General features: G+C 28.0%; 1 protein-coding gene and 1 long non-coding RNA gene across 7 annotated transcripts in view; one reads left to right on the top strand and one right to left on the bottom strand.

Moving 5' to 3' along the window:
* The window catches only part of LOC142328469 (uncharacterized), a 283,425-nt gene extending 269,095 nt beyond the window's left edge, over positions 1 to 14,330 (bottom strand). The window contains exon 1 of the long non-coding RNA XR_012757279.1: positions 14,254 to 14,330. This is a non-coding gene — a long non-coding RNA (uncharacterized LOC142328469). The remainder of the gene's footprint in view (positions 1 to 14,253) is intronic.
* LOC142328467 (uncharacterized) overlaps positions 1 to 25,740 on the top strand; it is a 266,368-nt gene extending 240,628 nt beyond the window's left edge. For all 6 annotated transcript variants that reach the window (XM_075372271.1, XM_075372275.1, XM_075372270.1 and 3 more), the window contains exons 3-4: positions 17,546 to 17,829; positions 21,893 to 25,740. In XM_075372271.1, coding sequence (XP_075228386.1) covers positions 17,546 to 17,829; positions 21,893 to 22,681 — 1,073 coding nt within the window. In that variant the 3' untranslated portion in view covers positions 22,682 to 25,740. The remainder of the gene's footprint in view (positions 1 to 17,545; positions 17,830 to 21,892) is intronic.
* Positions 25,741 to 27,685: the final 1,945 nt, after the last annotated feature.

Raw genomic sequence — 27,685 nt, 5'->3', positions numbered from 1 at the left:
CGGATTTTGGAAAAGTATTTAAGTTATATATAAGAAGTTGGATACAACACAGTACGAATTTCATCAGTTATAAACAAAATGTCTTCTTTAAAAAACCTCACATGACCCTCTTTCAGGTAACAGACGATGCCCTAATGTAAGTAACTGAAGCATTTAAATATTCTATTTTGGGTAATTATACAGTTCAAAATATCCGCTTGACTATTTAGGTTGGCATGAAAATTTACTACTGTAGATTTTGTAAATAACTTGTTCGTACTATTTTATCACATCTACTGTTGTGAAATATATGTTTTCAATATCTACGAAAATGTTTGAATCGCAGGGATTTTCTTGAAGGACCTTTTATAGGTTTTTACATCTACTTTAAAAAAGTTTTTTGGGGATTTTTATTTCTGGTACAATTTTAATTATAAAGAACAAAATTTCAATCTTCCCCCCATTCTTCCCCAATCTTCCCTACAAAAAAAAATTTACTGTTTTCTTTTAAACTTCCTTCTCTATTCCTAAATATTTTTGAAAATAAGGACTTTTATATTCTTTTCCTTAATTTATTAAATAAGTAAATTAAAGTACAAGATAGTAAATAGTCAATCGATCGAAAACCATTGGTGATATTGAAAAGATGGGTAATTAAAAAATAAATTTTATATAAACAAATTTTATTTTTTCAGAGAACAGCCTTAAACCATATTTATGGTATGGCACATGAAAGAAAAACCAGTAAATAAAAAAAACACATCGGATCAAGAACATAACCAGTACAAACTTAAACAAATGGTCCACACTCCTCACTCTGTTTAGAATCTCTTTTTCTGTTTAGCCTCCAGAACCACCGTAAAGGTATAACTTCAGAGGATGATATATATGAATGTAAATGAAGTGTAGTCTTGTACAGTCTCAGGTCAACCATTCCTGAGATGTGTGGTTAATTGAAACCCAACCAACAAAGAACACCGGTATCTACAAACTACTATTCAAATCCATATAAAAGTAATTGCCTTTAATAGGATTTTAACATTGGAAATCTCGACTTCAAAATCAGCTGATTTGCAATGATGAGTTAACTACTAGACCAACCCGGTGGGCTAAAACTATGTTTACTCAATTTAGACTGTCCATTGGTACATTCAAACTTTTTTTAATAATTTTTTCAAATTGTTTTATTCACCGTTTTTTTTTGTTTTTTGAATTGTTACATACTCAGTATCACTTGCACGAGATATAGATTGTTTGATACCTTCATCACGAAAATCAGAGTAGAAGTTGTAGAATGACAAGGGCACAAACAAGCAAAGATACCTTTCAAACATATTACCTCCTCCTACAATAATCAGATAAAAATATATTTAAGACTTAGTATAAATTTACTTTCAAAATCAATTTAAGTAAACAATCAGCTATCATATACATATATCAAACACCATTCACTTTATCGAGCTAAATATACAATAAAGAAAATCAACCACACAACTAAAAGGATTTCCACTACATATTAAAGCGGTTTACCTTGCCTTCTTCCCTAACCTAAATATACTTTACACATCAACTTGCAAAAACCAAATTAAATGTAGTTTGCATTCAGTCCTACAAGTGAAGTCTTATCCCTGTTCTCCAGGGGTCCTGGCTATATAATGAATATTATTACTTTCAAAGAGAGCAACTGACTGATGCCTCTTGTACTTCACATGTTTTATATGCATAATAATAAAAAAAAGCTGGAACAAATATACATAACAAGTAGTGACATAAAATTATAGTTATTATAGTTAATAAATGTACTTGTAATCCATCATTATATAAAAATGTCCAAAAGTTTTTATATTGATTTATTGAGATATGGTGAAATTGTAAAAAAAATTGCTTTATCATTATTCTTTATCAATAATAATATTATACTAGATGTTTTAAACTAAATAAATCAACTTATATATGCTAGAAATGCATTATATAAACAAATCATATAATTTACATACATATTATACTTTGCAAAATAAATTATACACACGTTCATAATTTACATTAGAATACAATTATGTAGAGCTAACACACATGCCATAAGTATTTTTTACATCATTCATAAAGTAAAATAGGGCATTCAATTTAAAAAATATTTAAGTTTATATAATATTCAAATAAATCGGCTTTTATTAATAATTAATTAATAAAATTACTGCGTTCCTGAATAAAATATATATAATATTGACAATATCTGATTATAATGAAAGAGAACAGTGCAGTATTAAATCAAAAAAAGATAGAAACATCTTATTGATTTCACCTAGATTGAAACAAGAGAATTGTACTTCAAAAGGTGAAATTGAAGGATGAAACTTGAAGGGATGTCAGTTTAAATTGAATACAATACAGATTCAATTTCAAAATAATGTGAATAAAAATCTAGAGTAACAAGAAAACAAATTAAGAATAAATACCATTGAAAAGCTCAATTTTCAAAAACAATTGTCGCAACATGTAGAAAATAAAAAATAAACTAAAAAACTACAGTTTCCATTTCCACTAACACTTGAAGTGCTTAAAAAGAAAAGATGTGTTTACTTAATAAAAAAAAATTATTTCTATTTAATTATTGCAAAATTATTAAATTAATCTTAATCAAATTAATCGTAGATACTTTTAAAAAAATCATTTAATTTGATTGCTATTATATATGAATAGCAATCAATGAAATATGAGTAAGCATTGGACCTCTCCCAGTAATATACCCTAGAAAAATTATCTTCCAAATATGGTACAAGTAATTGTAAAGCAAATTTTCAAAACTTGCTATAACTTGGCGATGTAATAAAGACACAAAATACTCAATGAAATCAAAGACACAACATTGAAGTGAAGAAACTCATAAATATTGAACTGAATTAAATACATTGCAGCACATTAGCGTGCAAATTCAATTACATTTAAGTTATATTCAACCTAAAATTCCCAATAACTCTTGTTCCCACGGGGCCTAGCTGTATAGTTAATGTTATAGAATATAACATTATCAGCCATAAGATGCTCTAAGGAAGACAATTCCTTTAATTTTCTTCCCTATAAAGGTAATTCCATATACAGCTGTGAAACATAAACCATCAAGAAGGCTAGCAGGCACAGGATCAACAATGTTGAGCTCTGGTGTGGTATCGGGTGCTAAGAATCTTGTGGAAGGTCAAAATAATTAACAAAAATTTTTTTAGATACAATCAAACCTAATCTTAATTTAGAAAGCCAGATGAAGAACCTACAACTACCCTACTTTGGGCAGGTCATGAGGAAAAATAACTCCACGGAAAAGGACACCTTATTAGGCATGATGGATGGAAGAAAATAACTGGGCCGACCAAGAACCCATTGGCTGCATACTATCAAAGAAGCAACTACCAGGAGTATGGCGGAACTGAAAGAAGCTGTCAGAGACCAGAGGAAGTGGAGGAGCACGGTCCATGAAATGACTGAGACCCATATACGACTGAATGGAAAAAAATAAAATAAAATAAATTTTTGGTAATTCAACAATACATTTTATTATGTAGTACTTACATGAAAAACTAAGTAGATACTGGTATGCCTAAGAAACATTGATTTTCTGTTTTTCAACTTCTTAAATTAAGTAGCTTTCGAGAATAATGTACCTTTGTTTCTGAAAATGGTTAAATTTCAATAATCAGATGGCAAAATAAAGAACTACAGGAATTAAGTATTCAAATGCGCCAATGAATGTGGCGCATTCCATTCCATATTCAAGATCATCCTCCTCAGTTTCGATATATTTTCTTTTGTCTTTTCTTATATCTTTCTGGCCTCTACTTCTACCATCAAAATGGTGTCATGAGATGGTACTTCTACCATTTTGATTTTAATCAAAATGGGTAGTTCATTTATATTTTTAAACCTTTGCAATATATTTTCACAATCGTGTAACCCCACACTCTTTAAAGACTTGAATTCTTCCAACATTATCATCATAAGTAATCACTTCAATGTACATTCCAAATGATGTTACTTAACCATCAACATAGTTTTTGAAACACAATTCCAAAATGTTGAACTGAAAACACACTCAGATTTTATGTATTTTCATAAGCACATTTCCTAAACAATTCACTTACAGACAAACTTTTTCAGATTGGTTTCACTAACATGCATTTTGTGGCTTTAATCAGCTCTACTTAAAAAAAAAATAAAGAAAATAGAAATAATATTTTTATCACACATTAAATTAAAAATTGGTAATTAATTAAGAAACCTGTGTTTAAATAATAAATTACTGTAAACACTGTGTCACAAAATTATTCTTTACTTATACTTTACTGTCTAATGCTACAGCTCTAGAAGGGAAAGTATCATAATCGATCCAATTTGGGCATATGCGGTTTCCACCAGATCTTGATGTTTTGACACCTAAGTAAAACCAGATTGAAATTTTTCAGATCTTAATGTTTGTATGTACATGTGTGTGTGTTCGATGTTGACCTCTAAATCACCTTATATATCAAGAACTACTGAACCGGTTTTGACCAAAATTGCTCAGATTACTTCTATATATGGGGCATTGATGCCATTAAATTTTCAACTTAAAAGGTCCACAGGGTGAGCAAGGTCACCCTCAGTACCTCAAGATGTCGCCTAATTAAGGTCATATTTTTCTTAGGCATATTTGTTAACAGTATTTGCCAAAAAAGGTTTTTGCAATTTCGCACCCCCTCAAAAATTCTCTTAAACTTTGAAGCTTTGTTGTGATTGCAATGGTGGCTGTTTTTCTTAGTGGTTTCTTCTACTGTCATCTAATTATAAATATATAATAAATCTTTACTAAATTGGAAGCTCCAAACCCCACCAAGCGACCATACCCAACCGAAAGTCATCCATTTTTTAATAATTTTCTTCTTTTCCTTTTTTATTGTAATCAAGACTGCTTTTAAAAAAAAATTTTATAAAAGTGAACTTTGACTCCCACTTTGGGGTTCATGCAAAATATAACAAATGTTTGGATGAGGTATCAATTTATAAATTTTTAAGGATGCTGAAAACGATTTTAATATTCAAAGTTGTTGAAATAGAGGCTTCTTTTTTTTGTAACACTAGATTTGAGATTTGTGGTTTCAAACCAATATCATTATCTTGTAATTATAAAATGGAGTTTTTTCAATATATCATTAATATATGAATTATATTTTATTTATAAATATTTTTTTTAATTAAAAACCTTTTTTATAATCAAATTCATAATTTCACATGACAAAATATATTTTACGGCATTAACAGCCAATAAAAATAAAAAAATTGGTATTCTGATCCAATACCATGGTACACAAACTATCTTTAAAAATATAATTTTAATAACACACTAATAAATAATATCAAAAGACAGCCCAATAAAAAAAAAATCAAGTGAGCATACAAATCTAAAACCTACTAATTACAGAAAGACTTCATATCTTATTTCACAGTAAAATAAAGCAAGAATAATAACCTACTCAAAGATGATCCTACAAAACAATACGTAATAATAATAATACAAATAAAAGAAAACAAAAAAAGGAATTTATAAAATTACGTACCATATACAAAATAGTAAATTTATATGACTAAAGTTAATTAATAAAAAATACATGTAAAGCAACCAAAAATGAAAAAAACTTAATTCAAACGTACATCAAAAGCAAATTAATCATGTGGAACTTTTCAAGATTACAATAAACTTAACTTCAGTAAAGAAAATAAAACAAACAGAAAATTTTTACATGCACAAGCAGAAATTCAATTTTAAGGAAAATATTTTTAATAAACACCTAGATTTCAAAGACAGTCAATCCAGACAGCTGCTGCACTCTATTTTATCTAGTTTAAACAATAAATCTATTCACATTTTACTTAACTGTATTATAGAATGCATAAATAAGAAACGCATTAATATTGTTATATATATTTAAATTTTACTTCTACAACCTCTGATGCTGATGAGTACCTCAAATTTTTTTAGGTAACTTCAAAAACATGAAATAAAAATTTCAACAAATTCTTCACTTATATTTTAAAAAAAAAGAAAAAAGAAACATTAAGTCTAATAATTTATAATTAAAACATTAGTAAATTGAATTCAATTAATGCCAAAAGTAGCTAGTCTGAAACCAACCTCTAAACTGTACAGTCTGTTGGGAGGAGCAGGCTGCAATCTCAAGATAAAAGTAAAACTTTTTATGCTTATTTATTTTCATAGCTGTTATATACATAGTTTTCCATATGGTAGTTTTAAAAGATAAAGTCTAATCCCAACAGATAAATTTCAATGTTATCAGGTCTACATCCTACCTACAATTTGCTCAGTTGTCATTAGATTGCAATCAACAAAACTGCCTTGCAAATTTTGGAGGTAACACAATCAATTGCATCTGAAAGATAAAGTTCCAACAGATTTTAAAAAAAACTTTAATTTATAATAGAACTCACTTCTGACATTTATTGAAGAAAATAAACCTAAAGCAAACAGCAGATCTACAATGCAGCAAGTGATTAAGTTATAGTTACAAAATAGAATAATTTTGGTAATAATCTGTATAAAAACTCTAACAAATCAGAGACTCTAGTCTGTTATAAAACCGGTAAGCACACACAATTGTCAAGTATTGCATACAACCATATCTACAAGCTGTTGGAACCTGAGATATTTTAATTACCATTCAAATCAGTCATTCAATATTAATTTTTGTATTATAATCTCTTACAAGTAACTTGTAGTGGCCTTATTAATACCTTAAGCATTCTTTTCTCTCCAAATACAGAATTCATAAAATAATGTAGCTTGTAGATGTTACCTATTTTAAATTTCTTTACTTCAAATTTTTAACAAACCTGGCAATTTGTTTATCTACAGAGCATTTCTAAATTAGTTATACAAAAGTAACCTTTAATAACGAAAAAGTAAATAGCTTACAGAAATATTTGATACAATACTGAATACATTATACATTCAAGTTTCATTTACAAATATTCAATAAAGTTGTTGAATCATATATGGCTATCATTTGTAAAGGCAGATGTTCAATATGCAATCAATTTCCTGTCAAATCCTTTGAAGCATGTTTTAATCCTATGGTGGCAACTGCAACTGATTGTGTTATCCAGTGCTGCAACTTTTCGATATTTCCAGGAAGCAAAGGAACAAAAACTCTGTCTTTACCATAACCCCATACAAAGAAGTCTGTTGGAGTTAAATCAGGCGAATGAGGTGGCCAGGAAATTTTTCACCAAGTCCAATCCAAATCAACACTTTGCTATTGAAATACACAACATGATGATAATGTGATGGCATTATCATGATGTTGCATAGGATAATAATGTTGCATGATGGTAATGTGGTGTCCATCTTGCTGGAAAATGAATTCTGTGCCCATATCTTGTAATTGTGGCGTTAGATAATGTTCAAACATGTCATCAATGCAATATGCCAATTATAGATGAATCAACAAAAAAGAAAGGACATAAATTTTGTGATAACTTACAAAATAAGCAAGTTCTGTACACGTTTGATTTTGTGACGTGGATTCCGCTCACCCCATATCCAAACATTATGTTAATTCACTTTTACCACTAGTGTGGAAGACTGCTTCATAAATGAACAAAATTTTATTAAAACAATTATCTTCAGTCTCAATTTTGTTTAACACAAAACTCAGTCCATTTTTCTTTATCACCCTCACTCAAAAGCCTGTATCAGTTGTAATTTATAAGGTTTAAATGAGTCAATTATGCAATAATTCTGTACTGTAACCCCAGGAATATTCAATTCTAAGCTGGCAATTCTCATTGATTTACCTGGACTACGAATTCATGTTTCCGTCAATTGCCGCTTTAGAAACTGAAGGTCAACCCTGACCTGGCGTCCTATGTTGTAAACAACCTCTTTCAATGAAACAATTGTACCACACAATAACAATACTTTGAGTGCTGGTTGCACTCAAAGGTGGTGTCTTTGAGGTGGCTGCTTGCGATATTTAAACATGAATTTTCTCCAACATTTGTAGCCAATTTGGATTCATAACAAAATAAACACTGAGCATGCATTGCCTTCTTCAAGAAGCCAATACAAAACTGACATATCTGCACATAAACCCAATGAAATTTGGGTGGCATTCAGCCCTACAAGTAACAGTTTCATTCCAACAAACACCATTACTCTTATAATAAGTAATTTTAACTGATGCTCTTATACTCTGAAACAACTTTTTATCACACCGGTAAGAGAGGATAAATATATTGTCATTTTGTCATTATTGTGGCAAAACAAAACTTGCAAAGTCTCATTTTAAACTTAACCTTAGAATTAATATTCACAATTTACTTATCTATTTTTCTAGATTATTAATTATGAAATTTAAAAAAAAATTAATAAAAATTACAATAATAATAATAAACATATAAAAAAATAAGAATACACAAACATTTTATAAATAACTTACATATTTTTAAAAATATAAAAAATTTCTTAAAAATACAACTTAACATTTTTCTGATATTTTTAATTAAGTTGTCTTTCTTTCTTTTGGTAATATTTTTAAATTTGATGAAATTTTAATGCCTTTAAAAATAGATACAAGAAAAACATAGAAACAATAAAAATAAAGAAACAAAGAAGAATACATTATAAAAGATTACAAATGAAAAAAAAAAATAAAGTATTGAAAGAATTGTGCTCTCCCAAACAGGAAATGTAAAATATAAGTTAACACATTTCTTTGTCATTTGCAGTACTGCTTTATTATTAAACATTAGAGCCCTCTTTATAATTAAAACTCATAAACTCGATAACTTACACAAAACAGAAAAAAGAAGATAGATGATAAATTAATGACAATTTTATTGATATAAAACTTTATTTCATGAAAGAAAATGAATATCAAGATTAATCTTTCAATTTACAAACCCTTACTGAAAGAAAATTAACTTGCCAAGCAGAAAATAAAGACAGTACAAACCTTAATACAAAAATTTTCAGGTGTCCCTTAATTAAGTGGTAAATAACCTATTAATTCTTCCTTCCCTTCCCCAAATTGGAATAAATCCCTCTTCAAAGTGGTATAGTTTTAAAATAACAGATTATGCTGTTTTATTTACATAATAATAATAATCATCTGATGTGTACACCATGACTTCCTTGTACGCCTATTAAATTACATATACACATTTTTTGAAATTAAAAATACATAAAATTTTATTTCATTAATAACTTCTGATAATTTTTCATATTTTTTTTTTATTGTTCTTATTCATTATTATTTATTGTAAATGTTTTTTTTTTATAATCAGAGGTTAATAATATTAATAAATCATTATATTTAAATTAAAAAAAAAAGAGTTAACATAAAAAGGAGATTAAGTCTGATTTGAACTGATGAGCATTCTCCTTCACCCAGATATTTCATTAACTCTGGAACCAATGAAAATAAGTACCACTTATGATATATCGTTGAAAAGCTCTCAATGAGGGATTATTACTACAGTTAAGAAAAAATCCAAATTGTTTTTAGATTTTGGGCTTTTTTGGACACTTTTGGTTCAGTCGATTGCAATCAAATGGGGAGGCGCACAACTAGATGTTACAACAGTCCTAAATGCAAAATTTCAACATCCTATGTATAATCGTTTTTGAGTTAAACGAGAAACATACATATGTACAGATATCACACCGAAACTAGTCAAAATGGATTCAGGGATGGTCAAAATGGATATTTCTGTTGAAACCTGAAAATCAAACTTTTTCGCCACCACAATACTTCCTACTTTGTACAAGGAAGTAAAAATCATAATCAACTTTCTAAATAACTTCTAGAATAGAAATATAATTCCATAAAATCTTTTTCAGACTATGATCCAGCCTCTTTCTCAGAAGTATTTTAAACTGTAGTGTTATCTGCTGACATTAGTAAACAGCAATAGCAGTACAGCCGACTTACTCTCAGTAAGTCAATCTCAAAAAAAAACCTCAATAAGAATCATATTTCCCATTATTTACAAAGTGAATATGATTTTTTGTTATTTTATAATTCTATTTTTTATTCATCTTTTTCTGTTATTGAAAAGTTTTATATTATTTTCATTTACATTATGTTGCACAAACATTGATGAAAATTCTTCTAAGCACCAAATTTACCTGTTGATTTGTACCCCAAGAATTTTAGTATGGTTTAATTTCACAGAGAACAGAAAGCAGGGCTAAATGTTTTGCGAGCCGAAACTCACTAACTAACCATTTTCTGACTTATGTTTATTTGAACTTCTTTTCTTATCTTTGGCTACATAACCATCTCCTGAGAGATTTTTGTGAAATTTGGGATCACTCTGTATAATAATGTACTTAACTCCAAGATAGCATCAAAAATTGTTTCACTTTCTGAGCATACCAGTATGACACAACAAATTAAAATAGCTCATAAGTGTGGTGTTGAACTAGGGACAGTGAATGGTATTTTAAAACAAATTAAAAAAATTGGTTCCTTTTCACATCAAAGATAAGGTAAATGTAAAAGAAAAACTACTCCCAACACATGATTGGTTATTAATGAGATAAATTATAATTGATCTAAAATTATCTGATGTCGACTTAAATCGAGAATTAGCAGCCAGTAAAACAGATTTAAACATGACAATTATTAAATGCTGACTTCTTTTAGTTGGATGGAAAGTTTGTCAGCCAGCTAAAAAGCAGCTTTTAACACAAAAAAAAAGGCTAATTTGGGCGGGCCAAAGCACATGCTAACTGGACCAAAGATGACTGGAAAAATGTTATATTTACTAACAAGTCACATTTTTATGTTCAAGAGAAAAGGATTCCATACATTAGAAAAGCATGAGATGAAAATACATTACCGGTTCATATTCAACAATCAGTTAAATGTCCCCAGAAAAAAATGTTTTGGTGTTATTTCACATTTGAAGACCCTTGTCATCACTTCCATTAGGTGGTATGTTAAAACATGACGGATATATCAAGATTCTGAAGGAAAGAGTAGTGACACAACTTCAAAACAAATAATTCCCACAAGGAGTCTTCCAACAAGATTTTGTGCCATGCCATACTGCCAAAAAAAAAGAAAAAATTTTCAAAAAATGAAACATTAAGTGCTCATATGGCCAAGCAACTCCCCAGTCTTAAATTTTTTAAAAAATCTTCAGGCAACTGTCAAAAAATGACTCCCAAAAATTAACTGTACCACAAAAATTAACCTTATTAAAGCAACAATATCATGTGGCAGTCAAGGGGAAATCAAAAAAAATTTTCAGAGCACTAGGACAGACTGTTTACGTGATATTTGCGATTTTCGTCTGAAAATTTGGATCTGGTTAAAAAGTACTAAATTTTCCCAAAACGTTGATATATATTTCGCATACATAATATACTCGTATATATGGTATATCGATATATAATAATATAACGGGTACACACCTGACCACCACGAGACATGTACTAACGAATTGGGATTTTCTGCCAGTGATAGTACATTCCAGTGCTAAGCTAAAGGGGATGCACACATAGACACACAAATACCATTTAGTAGGGTAGGATATTTGTGTTCAGATTAATTTGCACGCTATTGTATATTTACCATTCAATCTTTTATTCTTACAAAAAAAATCTCTACTGAAAAATGAAATATCTCAGACATTTTATTTTTAAAAAAGAATTTTGATGAAAATAGTATACACAGTTCGTTAAATGTAAACTAAAATACATTCTTTAACAAAATTAAAAAATATTTAAAATAAATTAAACCTTCTCAGACAAAGTAAGCAGTAATTATTTGAAATAAAAAAAAAATTGTACAAACTTAATGAATGTACCTTCTAGAATTATAACTAGAAATAACCTTCTAGAATTTTAAATACATTAAAAATATTTTGTGTAATTTTTCTATCGAGAATGTTAGACCTTCTCTTAAATTCTGCTCATAAGAGGGCATGATTGATATAAAATTCATGCTACCTTAATATTTATTAAAATAATTTTTTATTATTATTAAACTCCAAATAATGAATATGCATTAAGTTTGCAGTGGCCAAACTGAGTTGAAGATTTCATAGTTTAGACTTTTTTTTAAGCTAAGTGCATAATCTACCTAAATCTATCTATAAATGATATTTCTTACTAGTAGATGTAATCATTTGTGGAGTTTTGTAATTATCATCTATTGATAATAGATATTAATTTTTCTCTTTACTATCATTTTTATATTTATTTTTTATTAATTGTTTTATATACACAACAATTCTTCTGCAGTTTACTAATGATTATCAATTAACAATCAAAATAGCATCTAATTTTAGACGTAAATAGGCCCTCTTTCTGTAAAGCTTTTGAAATAAATAAAAAATTACTTTTCTGTTAAGCTTTTTTCTGTTTTTCAATTTATTTTGATCGTCAAATCTGTTCACTCTTTCTCATATAGGAAAACTGTTTTATTGTACTTTATAATAACAAAAATATCATTAAAAAAATTCCAATAGTAATGCTATTTTAAATAGTAAAGTAAATCTTTACAGCAATTTTCAAGTTATTCAGTTTGTTTAGATTTACCCAGGATGGTATTATGAAACCCACCGGCTTATTCTAGTTGTGAACGCGTCTACCCAAATCAGCTGATTTGGAAGTCGAGAGTTCCAGTGTCATTCAAGTCCTAGTAAAGGCACTTATTTTTTCTCGGATTTGAATACTTAATTGTGGATCTGGTGTTCTTTGGTGGTTGGGTTTCAATTAACCACACTTCTAAGGAATGGTCGAACTAAGACTGTGCAAGACTACACTTCATTTACACTCATACACATCATCCTCATTCATCCTCTTAAGTAATCTGAAAGGTAATTACCAGAGGCTAAACAGGAAAAAGAAAGAAGGATGGTATTATGAAGTTCACCTATCATGATAAAGGCATATTATTGCCACTTTCTATACAAAGATATACTAAAAAATAAAATCCACACAAGGGTACAGTATAAAAGTGAATTTCAGGTATTTATTAAAACATGCAGAGGGGCAAGGTAGACTAAAGTGTTCAATAAGCATTGAAAAATGTGACAATGAAAAAGATAATGGATCCCTTACAAAGTATTAGAGCATATTTCAATATTACCAATCAATAAAATTAAATACAGTAATTATTAATTTTATACATTTATATAAAATTACAACACTATAAAAATTTCAAACAGTTCAGTTAGTTATGAGATGATGCAACCATGAAGTAAGAATGTAAAGCCTCCCTTTCAGTATAAAATAATCCACACTATTCTATGCAATATGAATTACTTGTCTTGTAACCTAGTGGTATGCTGTATGAATAATTTGCATGAAAGGACAATTTTATTTTCCACTTCCTGTACTTCTTTGAAAAGATTTGTGGTTTATGAAAAAATTGTAAATAAAGCAATGGATATTATAACCACCATACTACCTGTATTTTTATATTTTTACAGTAATTAGTAACAAAATAAAATCAAACAAACGTTAATTATCGACTAAAAAATAAAATATTAGTACCTGTAATAGAAATATTAAAATTTACAAAAAAGGTATTTGATTAACACTAACTCATAATTTTATATATCTGATTTTGTTGTTAAATTATGATCCGAGCAAAATTATTATAAGTTGTTACTTAAGTAATACCCACTGGTGACAAACTTATTACTAACGTTAAAATAAAACGTCTAGGTGATTCAATTATGGTAAATTTATGTAACTGGTGAGTTGTATGGCTTGGGTAATTAATAATAGCAACAAATAAATAAATTTTCTAAGTATTTTACAACATTACTTAGTTATAAATAGACTGCTTTTTCGAGATTAACAATGAAATTGTTGCCTATTTAAAGCAAAGCTCAATTTATTTTCATTGCAGCTTTACAGATTGTCGAGCAGGTAACATCATTTTACGGCTGGTAGCATTATTCGCATGAACACAACGCCAATGAACAATGTACATTTTGCTGAATGTAATTATGAACAATGATACTGCTGTGTGTATTTGAAATTCACGGTTTAAATTCAACAAAGAATAATCAAGCCTACCCTAAAACAGTTTACTTTTAACCACAAATTTTAAAATAGTCTTAAAACTAGGAGGGAAAACATCTGTCGAACGATAGCAATCTGCATAAGCACTATAAAAAAATGGGGAAGAACACAAACATAAACTAATTCATATAAGTAATAAATTGAGACTTTAAAAGTTTAATTTGAAATAAAATTAAAATTACCTCTTTTACTTCCGAAGTGCGTCTCACCGTTAGACATACTTTGCAAGTCGTATCAGTCGAACCGCCGAGCCTAGCCTAGAAACACAAAATTTATTTAGTTCCGCAGATTTTATTATAGGTGCGCTACTATTTTAAAGTCTAAATAAAGCGTAATAACATTAAACGAAAAATATTATGTTAACCGAAGTAATACATATTACATTAATTTAACTTTTTTTTTCTTTTTTTAATCTCTGAGACCATTGCTAAGTATATCTTCATACTATGAGATGAATGATTTGAGCGTGTGTGAAAATGACATGCCTCACCGGGATTCGAACCCGGAACCTCCGGATGAAAGGTCGAGACGCACCACTCACGCCACGGAGGGTGGCGTTAATTTAATACTAGTTATCGTAAATCAATTTTATGTACGAAAATTACGTGCATCAGATCATATTTTTTGAAACTAAGCAGTTTGGATAAGACGGAGATTAAATGAAAAAATAAATTACGGGTGACAAAAGTTATACTATTATCACAGTAATGTAAGTAGTAACTAATTATTTTAACTAAGTTTTATCAGTCGCACTTTAATTTTATACATCTGTTTAACTTTGTTTTCTGTTTTTTTGGTAATATATTTATTAGCTTGTTAAAATATGACAAACTCACTTGGGAGTCAAAATTTTTTCCACATTTTTACCACAAAAAGGATGGATATGTATTGATGATAATTTTTATGCAGTGTTATAATTCTAATGATACAGTTACTTGATCCTTTGTTTATAAAAACTATATTGACTAGATAAAATATTATTTAAAAATATAAACTTTTGTGACAATAGGCAAATCAGTTTTTAATGTCATTAAAAAAGTTTTATTGTAAAATTGGGGTTGGTCTGAGTAAATATTTTTATCTTTAAATCAGTATAATCGCCGGCCTCTGTGGCGCGAGTGGTAACGTCTCGTCGTTTCATCCGAAGGTGCCGGTCAGGCATGGCATGTTCACACACGCTGCAAATCATTCATCTCATCCTCTGAAGCAATATCTAACGGTGGACCAAGAGGTTAGAAAAAAAAATCACTATAAACCACCCACCAGGTTGATCTAGTGGTGAACACATCTTCTCAAATCAGTTGACTTGGAAGTGATGAGTTCAAGCATTCAAGTCCTAGTAGAGGCAGTTAGTTATACGGATTTGAATACTAAATCATGGATACCAGTGTTCTTGGTGGTTGGGTTTCAATTACCTACACATCTCATTAATGGTTGAACTGAGACTGTACAAGACTACACTTCATTTACATTCATACATGTCATCTGAAGTAATACCTGAATGGTAATTCCTAGAGGCTAAACAAGAAAAAGAAAAAAATCACTATAACCATCATGGAAATAAACCAATGGACAGTACCAAATTAGTTCACGTGAGGCAGAGTGCTTCAGGGTTGGAGTGCGCTAATATGCAAACGCTTATGTCAGTAGTTGTGGTTTTTGAGAACTATGTTATAGAGTTATTTTTTCCATCAGTGTGTCTTATTTTTTTTTGCATGTACACTTTCCATAAACAGCTCTGGCAGTTCGCTTGTGTGATCATTATCAAGTATTCGGTAATAGTTTATTTGATTTATTTGCTTGAACATAACTTACCATACACGATCATTAAAATGAGCAAATGCTTCCATTCCTTTTAAATGGGCATCAGTGAATTGTGAAAACAAAATGAACTGCTAAAGATAACTGAATGATATCGTCTTATCAGGATACGCTCTTCATAACTTTATAGTTTTTCTTCTTAGCGCTGTTGAAATGTACAAAAACTAAAGGTATTTCCCTTTTCATTTTAATAATAAATTAGTTTTTAAAAAATGATTTTGTGAAAATAAGTTGTCAGAATTTCTCTAGTGTTCATCTGTTTGTTCACCCCACGTCACTAGTTACTAAAAATACCCTCAAGAGCGACTTTGAAAGTTATGACATGATGTAAAAAAAAATTGTATTAAAATAAGTTCTTGTTTTATCGAAACTCAAATCATTTCTGAGCAATTTTCACTAACTGGACATAACCACTGCAAAAATTATCTTATTTTCAAGAAAATTGATCCCTAATTGTTAACCATTCAGGATTACCTTCCCTCACTAAAAAAAAAAAAGGTTTACAAACACACAAAACATGAATTAGGCCTTTAAAATAATGTTAAAGCTAAGCACCTGCTAAATGTTTGTTAATATTCTTAAATAAATGTTTTCAACAAACTATTATGAATTTCATTTGCCATCATCAGTTGTAAGCACCACTGATAGTGTCTTTAACTTATTAAAAAAATTGTAAGTCTCTTATCCCATTTGTATTCATTGTTGTAGTACATAAAATTAGTGTCTGATAGTTTTTTTTTTAGCCTTCTGTGAGATACCAAAACCTGTCAAACACTAATATATATGGTATTACACAAATAGTAAGTAATGAGATAAACATTATAATCTCACTTTACTTTATTTAGCAGAATATTAAGCATACCTTTGTTAACTAACATTATGAACAATCTTCTTATATTAAGTACATTTAATAACAAGGAACTGAAAACTGTTTACTTATATCTTTAACAACTGAATTTACAACTTACAAACCCTCTTCATTAACTTACGTTCACCTGCCATTTTATGGCATTAGAATATCTTTGCATTATTTGAAAATTATAAACAGGTTAAATTACGTTGAATGACCCAACTCTCTACCACTACTGATTTGTGCTTCTAGTTGAAATTATCAAAGGCAGTTTTCTCAAATTTTGAAGGCATTTTTTTTTTAGCGTCTTATTAAAACTATAATGAATTTTAACTGTGCCTATCCATTTAATAAAGGAGTACTAATTATGTTTTTTGTACATTTTCTTTATATTCTAATATGTTACAATGTAATTTCTTTGTAGACTTAAATTAATAATTTTTTAGCTACTTTACTCATGATCTATTTCCGAAAAGTGATTGACACATGTCACTGTGGAGTGTTTTAATTTCTTCAGTCCTTTCAGCTGAATTTTGATTGCCCCATGTAATTTATTTTTGCATTTACAGAGTTTACTTTGTCTAATAGCATGTTGTTCATTATCATTTCTGAGGTAATAGTTTGATTTTTTTTGTTATAAATTATTTGTTTATTGCAAGCTTGTATTTTTAATTTGTTTTTTATGTTAGAATGTTTTTAATTTCATGCATCAAAAATAGCATTGAAGCTCTTAAGAATTATAGAGAAAAATTCATTCTTAAATCTTTTTTGTTTAATCTATTCTTCTCTTAAATTTGTTATAGGAAATGCATTCAAAAAAGTTGTAATGGTAAAACGTCAACCTGCTAGTCTTGCAAGACGTCAGGCATTCCGCTGTGATCCAGCATTTGTAAATGAAGCTGCTGCTTATGATACAGTAATACCTGCATTAAGAGCTTGTTGTAATGACACAAGATTATTACCATTCCCAAACTGTTACTTTGCTTCAAACCAAGTCATTGTTCTTCAGGATCTTCGTGAAGATGGTTTTATGATGGCTGATAGACGAAAAGGTCTTGATTTTGATCACTGTACAGTTGCTCTTCAGGTATATAAATTTTCATAAAACTTATAAAATATTTGTGTTCATTATAATAACAGATTACAGTAAATCAAATTTACTTTATTGATTTAATAAAAAAAAATTAAATTAAAATTGTTTAATAATATTAATGTACTTCATATTGCCAATCATTTACTCTGTTTTTACCACCTAAATAATTGTTTCATAGCACATATTTCACTGGTACTTCTTTATCAGTACTTTATGCTCTATAGTAAGAATGAGATGGTAATGATCTGTATCATTCATTTGAATAAATATTAAAATTAAAAGTACACTTAGTAATAATAATAATAATAATAATAATAATAATAGAAAACATCAACAGAAAACAAAATGCACAATTTCAGTGAAATAAATACACTGTCAAACTGACTAGCATTAAACGACAAAAGATTAATGACTTAGCCAAACAATTAACTATTAACATGTTAGTGAGCAGCACACATTTTCATAGGCTGTAATTAAAGAGCAAAAATTATTCTCTTGTTTACTTATTATTAATTTTTTTAAGTTCTCTTAAATACATAATCTTATAAAATTAACTAGATCTCTGTTAAAAAATCTTTTTTTGTCATTTCATTATTTTGTTTGACTTTTTTCTTAAAATGAAATCAAGATAGTTGATCAATATTTTCTGTTGCTTTATTTAATACACTACAAAACTTTCTATTGAGATTTTTAACTGTAGTGTAATGTATCAACTCAAAAAACTATTCTGCAGCCAGTTAAACTAAAACAAGTTACAAGGCAGTGCATTTGTATTGGTTTACTAGAAAATCTGAGTTAGCAGTGAGGTACAGAAGCACTATACACATTTGATATAGAAACACTTCAATTACACATTCTGTTTTATAAATGCACTCCTGAATTTCTACATCAATCTTTTATTAATAAAGAATTGATAATTATTCCAAATAATACTCATTTTCTAAAGGCAAAATAAAAAAAATTGTTGAAGTCATTTTGACTTTTAACTAAATTTTTAATTTTCAACAACAAAAGAAATTTATTTACATTGTAAAATAACTTATCAGTAAGCACATCGATATCTTCTTCTTTTTTAGTACTACAGTCCATTGTGATTCCTTGATAATTTATGTCCAGTCATCTCTTCTAACTGCTGTCTATCTCCAGATCCTCATCCAGAAGTCAATGGTCATATCCTGTAGTCAAAACATTCTTGATTTTCCTCTATGCCTTACCTTGCCCATCCCCACTAGATATCTCCACAGAGCATCTGCTTTTGCAGCCTTTATTAACTTATGTAAAATTTATGAATCTGAAGGGAGGAAAAGATTAAAACCAGTCTGGAGGAACTGCAGCCACGTACACCCAAGTTACTTAAAGCTACTATAGCTATAGATTAAGCTATATAGCTTACATTGTTGTTCAGCAAGTTTCAGAGTAAAATAGTTAACCAATTCTACAAGTTGTTAGGGATTTTTTTACCTAAAAATACCTCTTAAGTCAATGTATTTAAAATCAAAGCAAGAGCCCATTAAAATTCATAAAATATAAAATTCTCAGAACTTTGTTTTGCACTTTTTCTGGTAGTAAGGACTCCAGAGTAGGGTTCCGTGCTCAATATGTAAGCAAATCAGATTCTAATACAGAATCAGGAGTGAAGTAAGTTCTAAAAGGGAAATTAACATCTAATTTTAACTGTTAAGAACATAATTACATGAGATGTAAATTCCTGTTGCAGTCAAAGTTTATCCCAAGATCCCTAAAAGCTAGTGTTTGATTCAATTTTACACTACAGCTATTGTAAAGAAGATGGCAATATTAAACTGACAAGTGAAAAGCATAATGATATATTTACCTATTTTCTTTAATTAAAATAGAAAAGAGAAGAGAGCCAAGGTTATTACTATGAGGAATGCCAGGAACAGACCAAATGATGTTAATGAAGATTATAAACCATAACAAACTAATTCTGTAGCTAACATAACTACTAAGAAATGTAGCCACATTTTCTTGATAAATTCATATTTCACCATTATTTCAATTAGTGCAGCATGGGTCACAGCATTAGAAGCCTTGGACAGGTTGCTGCAGCATCATTGTAATCCCCTCAATCCAGGACAAATGAAACCTTTTGAGGGAACTGTAACAGATTTGTTGGAGTTAATCAGCCCATGAGAAAAACATGCTGAAAGATGATTAACTTAATATTAAAATGAAAATTAGACCTAATTTTAAGTTAAAGACAAATTTTATGTGAAAGGACATTTTTTATTTCTCTCAAAAAAGCAGTACCGGAACGGTGTTCCAGCACAAATACATTTATAACACAGTATAATTTATAGACTTAGAAAAGACATTTGATAACATAGACTGGAATAAAATGTTAAGCTTTTTAAAACATTTAAGAGTTCAAATATACAGACAGAAGAACAATTACTAACATTTACAGGTACCAAACAGCAACAATAATAAATAATTGAAGAGCATCAGAAAGAAGCAGTAAAAACAAGTCTGGCAAGGATGTTCCCTATCACCATTACATTTTAATCTTTACATAGAACTAGTCGTTAATGATGTTACAATTTTGCTGATGATGTAGTAATTCTAGCTGAGAGTAAAAAAGATTTAGAAGAAACAATGAATGGCATGGATGAGGCCTATGCAAGAATTACAACATGAAAATAAACAAGAACAAAATGACAGTAATGAAATGTAGTAGAAATAAAATAAATAGACCACTGAATATAAAAATAGGATGAGAAAAGACTATGGAGGTAGAAGAATTTTGTTATTTAGGAAGTAGAATTACTAAAGATGGACAAAACAGGAACGATATAAAATGCAGAATAGCACAGGCGAAATGAGTTTTCAGTCAGAAATATAATTTGCTTACATCAAAAATTAATTTAATCATCAGGAAACATGTTTGAAGTGTAGCTTTATATGGAAGTGAAACTTAAGATGATCGGAGTACCTGACAAGAAAGGACTATAAAAGATTGAAATGTGGTGTTATAGGAGAATGTTAAAAATCAGATGGCTGGATAAAGTGACAAATGAAGAAGTGTTGAGGCAAATTGAAGAAGAAAGAAGCATTTGGAAAAATATGGCTAAAAGAAGAGACAGATTTATAAGCATCCTGGAATAGTCGGTTTGATATTGTAGGGACAGGTAGATGGGAAAAACTGAGCAGGCAGGCAACGTTTGGAATATGTAAAACAAATTGTTAGGGATGTAGGACATAGGGGGGTATACTGAAATGAAACGACTGGTACTAGATAGGAAATCTTGGAGAGCTGTATCAAACCAGTCAAATGACTGAAGACAAAAAAAAAATATATATATATATATAAATATATATATATTTTTTGATAATATATATTATTTTTTTAAATATTCATTTAGTACAATACTGTATGTGTGGCTAGCCACATAATAAAAAATTTTTAATTTTTTAACATTTTGACTACATATTTTTATGTTATAATTTTAATGTATAATTTGGGAAAAAAAGAAAAGTTTAACTGATGATGAGGGAAAACCTCGAAGGCGCTATTAAAAAATAATAAGCATAAGATAAGAAGCATTATTAAGTTCTGTACTCTTGGTGGTAAACGGTTTTTATACTTTTGTCTTGCTAAGTTAATATATATATATTTTTTTTAATATTAAAATTGCATTAATAAATTTAATATTATATGAAATATAAACTACCAAAACACAGTAATTAGTCATATTTCAACTTATATTAATTAACAAGAATTGATTTTCATAGTATCCTGCATCTTCAGTTAGTACTGAATTCTATAATTACAATATCATGAAATTGTTATTTTAATTTTATTTTAAATTGTTCTTGTTTTATATATACACATAAATACCCACGAAGTGGCAAAAAAATTAATTATTTGGCTGTTGTTATGTTTATCTGATGAATACATCATGATTTTAGATTGTAAATAAGTAAATGAAAAATAAAAATAGTGTTTAAAAAATAAGTCTCTGCAAATTTTTTTTTGTTGTACAGAATGATGGAATTTAAATTTATGTATTAATATGACATGTTCTTATCTTTACAGGCACTGGCAAGGTTTCATGCAGCATCATATATTATGAAACATAAAGATAAAACTGGTTTTGATAAAATGAGATCTAGTATTAATGAATTGATATTTGTACCAGAAGCAATACCGATATTTGGTGCGTCTTTAGAAAATTCATTAAAAATGGCAATATCGACATTAAAACACTGGTGTGGTCCGGGTGACATAGTGTTAGATGATGCTATCCACAAATTACAAATGTTACAGGGTCAAGTATTCCAAAGAATGGTATCATTAATAATGCCAAAAGAACCACTTGCTGTTATTTGTCATGGTGATTTTTGGGTTAATAATATGTTATTTAAGTATAACAAAGATAATAATGTTGAAGATGTAAAATTTGTTGATTTACAAGTTACTAGATACGCTTCACCAGTAACAGATATCCTTTTATTTATTTATACAAGCACTGAAAAAGGTTTATCAAGAAATTATTATGATAATTTAATAGAAATATATCATGAAGAATTATCAAAAACGATATCAGAGCAAGCATCAAATGCACCAGTTATTAGTTTAAAAGATTTATTAGATGATATTGAGGCACATGCATTATTTAGTTTTCTAATGGTATTACTTCTTCTACCCGCAGTAACAGCTGACTCTACTGCAATCGATAATACCATATATAATTTAGATGCAGTTAATGAAAATACTTTCAAAACGAAAGAATACCTTGATTTTGCAAAAGAATGTTTATCACCCAGGTATCGACAGATAGTAAAAGATATGGTATTAGAATATGTAGACAGAGGTTTTATATAAAGGAAATAAATAAATAAATAAATAAATAAATTGTTTTACGCTAATTTTTTTAAATGTGGCAATGAATTTTCTAATACAGTACAATCTGAATTATCTAGATGATGTGGTTACGTTAACTCTTGTTTATTACATGGATATCTATACAAAGTTAATTATTCAAACTGCTTTAGGCAGACTGATAGTGAATATCAGAAATTTTGGATAATCAAGCTCACTTTGTTTTCAGCAATAAAATGAAAATTTGATTAAAAAGCATGCTTATGTATTAATGTTACATAAAAACAATTATTATTTACAAATGTATATAATCTTTAGCAAGAAATGGTTGTATTTATTCTTAGTTGATAAAAGTTAAATGAAAAAAAGATTTTTTCAACACATTTCTGCATACAATAAATGAAAAAATTAAGATGCTAAGATTTGTAAAATGACTATTATAAAAATTAAGAAGCAACATACATGCCAGTTTGCCAAAAAGAAAGTAAATTGCTGTTACATAAAGACTTGATGAATGTTATTAAAAAGATTATGTATTTATTCAGTGTGATTGCTTGCATCTGAAAGCTTAGCAATATAAGTTTCTGCAATAGCAGCAGATAGAAACTTATTATTTTTAATTTTGGATAACTCTGATTTTGATTAATTGAGCTCAGATAAACTGTACTGTATTATTAACTTAAAAAAAGGATGATATCTATTTGCAAGTAATCTTATCAAAAATATAAAATTAAAAATAATTAAAATACTTCTTTTAGTTACTAAAAAAAGGAGATAAAAGATAAAAATGTAGTATATGTGAAAATATACACACCTGATTTTTTTTCTATAACTGACTGATAATTTTAGTTTAATAAAAGGTTATTTTCACCATGAAAGGCATTATATAGCCTTGGAATGTAAAAAGTCACATATGTAAAAAATTAAACAATATCAATATCATTTCAAATGTTATAGATTAATCCAGATAATTGCTTTATTTTTTATGTTTGTTAAAAAATATATACTTTTTCTAAATAAAAAAAAAAAAATAATAAATCAAACCACTGGATGGATGTATCTATTATCTATTCATTTGTATTAAAAAAAAATTAATGATAAACTAACAAAAAAATTGTCTTTTTGAAAAATACCCTTAACAAAATTCTTATGAAAAAAGAGTAATGTGGAAATTGCTATTATTTTGAAAGTTAATTACTGAAGATTTGTGTGATAATTTTTAAAATAGGAAATTTAAGGTGTAAAAGTAAAATTGTTTTATTTAATCTGCATTCAAATAAAGACCATTTATCTCTTCTATTACAATTTTAAATTCAATAAATGGATTGAATTTAATTCATTTATAGTACATAAGTTATTCTATGTCTAAAATTAGTTATTATTATAAGATCAAAAACAGTCTCAAGTATTGGAAAAATTTCAACCACTATATTTTTGTTAATGTTTCATAACATTCTTTAATAATTTTTTTAATATCAATGGTCATCTATGCTTTTCATCTTTAAGTTTCTGGGTTTTAAGTCCCCTCATAAAAAGGTAGGTTTTAACTATAATTAAGCATCGGTTCATTGTTACCAATATGAATAAATAATAAAATATTTTTACTTTTAACCATTTTCAATTAATATTAGCATCTAATATTAAATAGATGAACTTAAATTAGATGTCCAATTAACAGTAAATACTAACCTGTAATTACTGCAGTAGTGCATATTATTATCTACCTAAAACCATATAATAAATAAATAATAAATTTATTGCCTAAATTATTTAGGTGTAATATATAATTTACGATAAATTCCAATCTCCTATTAGTTGTTGACAGATAAAATTATTCAAGCATAAATTTACTCTAAGGAAGTGTTCAAATGCAAATTTTTTCTGGTTTTGACAACACTGATAATTATTTTATCTGTAATCTTAGATGAAAATCTCTAATGTCAATTTATCCTTTCAAATTATTCCTCATTACTAATGGATTTGTTGGTAAAATATTTCTTAAGTATTATTCTTACTTGTAACATTTATTTATCCTTTACACCTTAAAAAATACAGTACATTGTATTTTTAAATTTATTAATTTGCAAAATGAACTGGTCGTGCAAATTAATTTGGCTATTCAGAGCTATGTGAATTACAATAAGAAGATATGACTGAATAATTTTGTTTGCTCTATTTATCAATAAATACGGTTTAAGAGTAAATTTATGAAGTTAAAAAAATTTAATTCCATAAATTTTGTTGTCAATAAAAATTATAAAATATATGGTACTGTTTGTGAGAAGAATTTGATATTAAACAAGTAATTTACAAAAAATAAAAAAAACTTGTTTTGCATTTCTATGTTCAATGGTTCAGTAGAGAAATTAATCTTAAATTAATCTAGAAAATTAATCTATATCAACAAATCTTTATATTTCCAGATCTTAAGTTCAATTTTGAATTCAAGTTCTAATAGCTATGTCAAATTAATGGAAACCAAAGATAACAGTTAGCAGTTTTCTATTCAACACAACAAATAGTGAAACTATCCAGTAATATAAACACAACTGCTTTCATGAAATTATAAACAGTTAACCCAGTATGTGTAACTTTATAAATTAAAACAGAATAATTTTAGGGAAAAACATGAAAAGTTTTCTTACTAACTGTTTAAAATGTTACAGGAAAACCTTTAATAAAAGATTTTAAATTTTAGTGATTCCTAAACCACAAGTTGTAATACATATTTCAGGTTGAATATATCATTTTTATAAATAATAGAACCATAATTTAATCACTTAAGTGAAGAAAGTGTAAGAAAATTAATATATTTGTCTAAAATCATATATATTTCGTACAAAATTAATTTCCTTTTTTTAAATTAGACAATTTTTAATGAACAAATGTTTAAAAATTTATAATTTTTTTTTGCCAACCCTACAACTTAATGCTGAGACAAAACATACCCTTTTAATTTAGATAATTATATGTGTGTATTTACTCTAAGATATTAATTAATATAAATGTAAACAATATATGTAAATTGTGTTAGTAGATATAATTATAATATTTTTAAATAATATTTTATTTTATTTCTGGACCCTACTTTCTTTTAACTAATTTTTATATAAAACAAATGTAGGTGAAATATTTATTACAAATTTTATAATGTAAAAGCAGGTGAAATGTTGGAACACTGCTTCTTTCTAGCGTTTTATCAATATATGTCATTTTCAATTTATAAATTGGTCCTAAAGAATTGATATATATTTTTTGAATTTCATCACCTCAAAAAAAAAATATCTTATGTTTACAGTATTGTAAAGCATCAAATTTAAGAAATATATTAAAACTCTATACCATACTACTGTATTAATACTGTATACCATTATTTATCCACTGAAGAAATAATGAAATAAAAAATAAAGAATAATTTTAGCAGTTTGAACTGAGAGGTCAAACCTCTCTGGTTCAACACGCTGAAATCTTAACATATAATTTGTAGGCAAGTAGTACTGTATTTGAGTTACTTGAAAAACTATGACTTAATTTTAAAATTATTCTTTTTTAATAATAACTCGCTTAATAGAATTTTGATTCCTATAGTAAAATGCATCTTCCAATCATAATATGTCTTTCCCTAAATTTTAAAGTTAATAATTAAAATATTTTTTTTTTTAAGTACACAACTAATCTTATGAAGTGACAACAGTTATCAAAGATGAGAACATAAAAGTAGTAAAATGCTTTGCTATAAATTATTTATTTTATTTAACAATGTATGTCTTTTAATTAAACCCCCTCTTTTAAAAAAGATTCAAGATTTGTTTGTCTGCAGGGCAAAAAACTGTAAGATTATAAGTTACCTAACATCAGGTGCACGCCACTCCTGAAAAAGACATATCCATTATCAAGATAACATTCATTCTAGGTCAGAAATTCCCTACCTACAGTTAGAAGTTGAAAAAACAGTACTGCTCACAGAAAACAGTCTGTTTTCAATTTTCTTTTTAGTCTTTTTTACAATACCTAACAAACTGGTTAGGTATTGGTTAAGATAATCCTGATAAGAGTGAATATTCAGCCTACAAGTGACACCTTCAGTTCTATTCATTAAACAGAGTGACAATACCAACTAACATTAATTTCAGAAAAAGTAAGTTCATGTACTGGTGTTTTACCTCTTTCACAGTCATAATAAAGTGAATTGTATTAAAGTAAAAATTAAGACGAGTTTCCATAGCAGAGTGGGAGCATCTCTGTCTTTTACACAATAGGTTCTTGTTCAAAAACTGATAAAACTAAAGAATGATAATAACAATCTTGGAAAAGTCACTCTAGAACAAAATGTAAAAAGACTAGATTATATTTAATGTTTTGATAATACACAAATCTGAAGTTTGAAGGTAACAGTTAAATCTGTAACTAAAGATCCTTGACCAAAGACTGAGGTCAGAAGTTTCAAGCAAGGTCTTCACATCTTTTAATACTTCCAGTTTAAGATTAGTATCGTTGCTTTCCTGAACAGCTGCAGTGAGTGAATCAATAATATGTAAAACCACCGAAAAAAAAGTCTGAAATTGAGTTTTGATTACATTTATAAACTTCACTAAATTACACTTTTCAATTAATTTATTAATTTCAATTTTTAATCAATATAAGATAACATCCTATAATTTTAACTAACTACTTGTTTTAATACACTCAAATCCTTTCCTCTTTCTAGTTTTCTTCCTGCAATCAATACTAAAAAAGTATTATAAACTGATTTATATCATGCAGGAGAGCCTGTATAATGTAGAAAAATACCCTTAAAAAAATTCTTATGAAAAAAAGTAATGTGGAAATTGCTATTATTTTGAAAGTTAATTACTGAAGATTTGTGTGATAATTTTTAAAATATGAAATTTAAGGTATAAAAGTAAAATTGTTTTATTTAATCTGCATTAAAATAGAGAGACCATTTATCTCTTCTATTATACAATTTTAAATTCAATAAATTGATTGAATTTAATTCATTTATAG

This window comes from Lycorma delicatula, chromosome 7 (genome assembly GCF_047948215.1).
Source record: "Lycorma delicatula isolate Av1 chromosome 7, ASM4794821v1, whole genome shotgun sequence".
Taxonomy (NCBI): domain Eukaryota; kingdom Metazoa; phylum Arthropoda; class Insecta; order Hemiptera; family Fulgoridae; genus Lycorma; species Lycorma delicatula.
The sequence above is the reverse complement of the archived record's forward strand: the minus strand, read 5'-3'. Positions and strand labels throughout refer to the sequence as shown.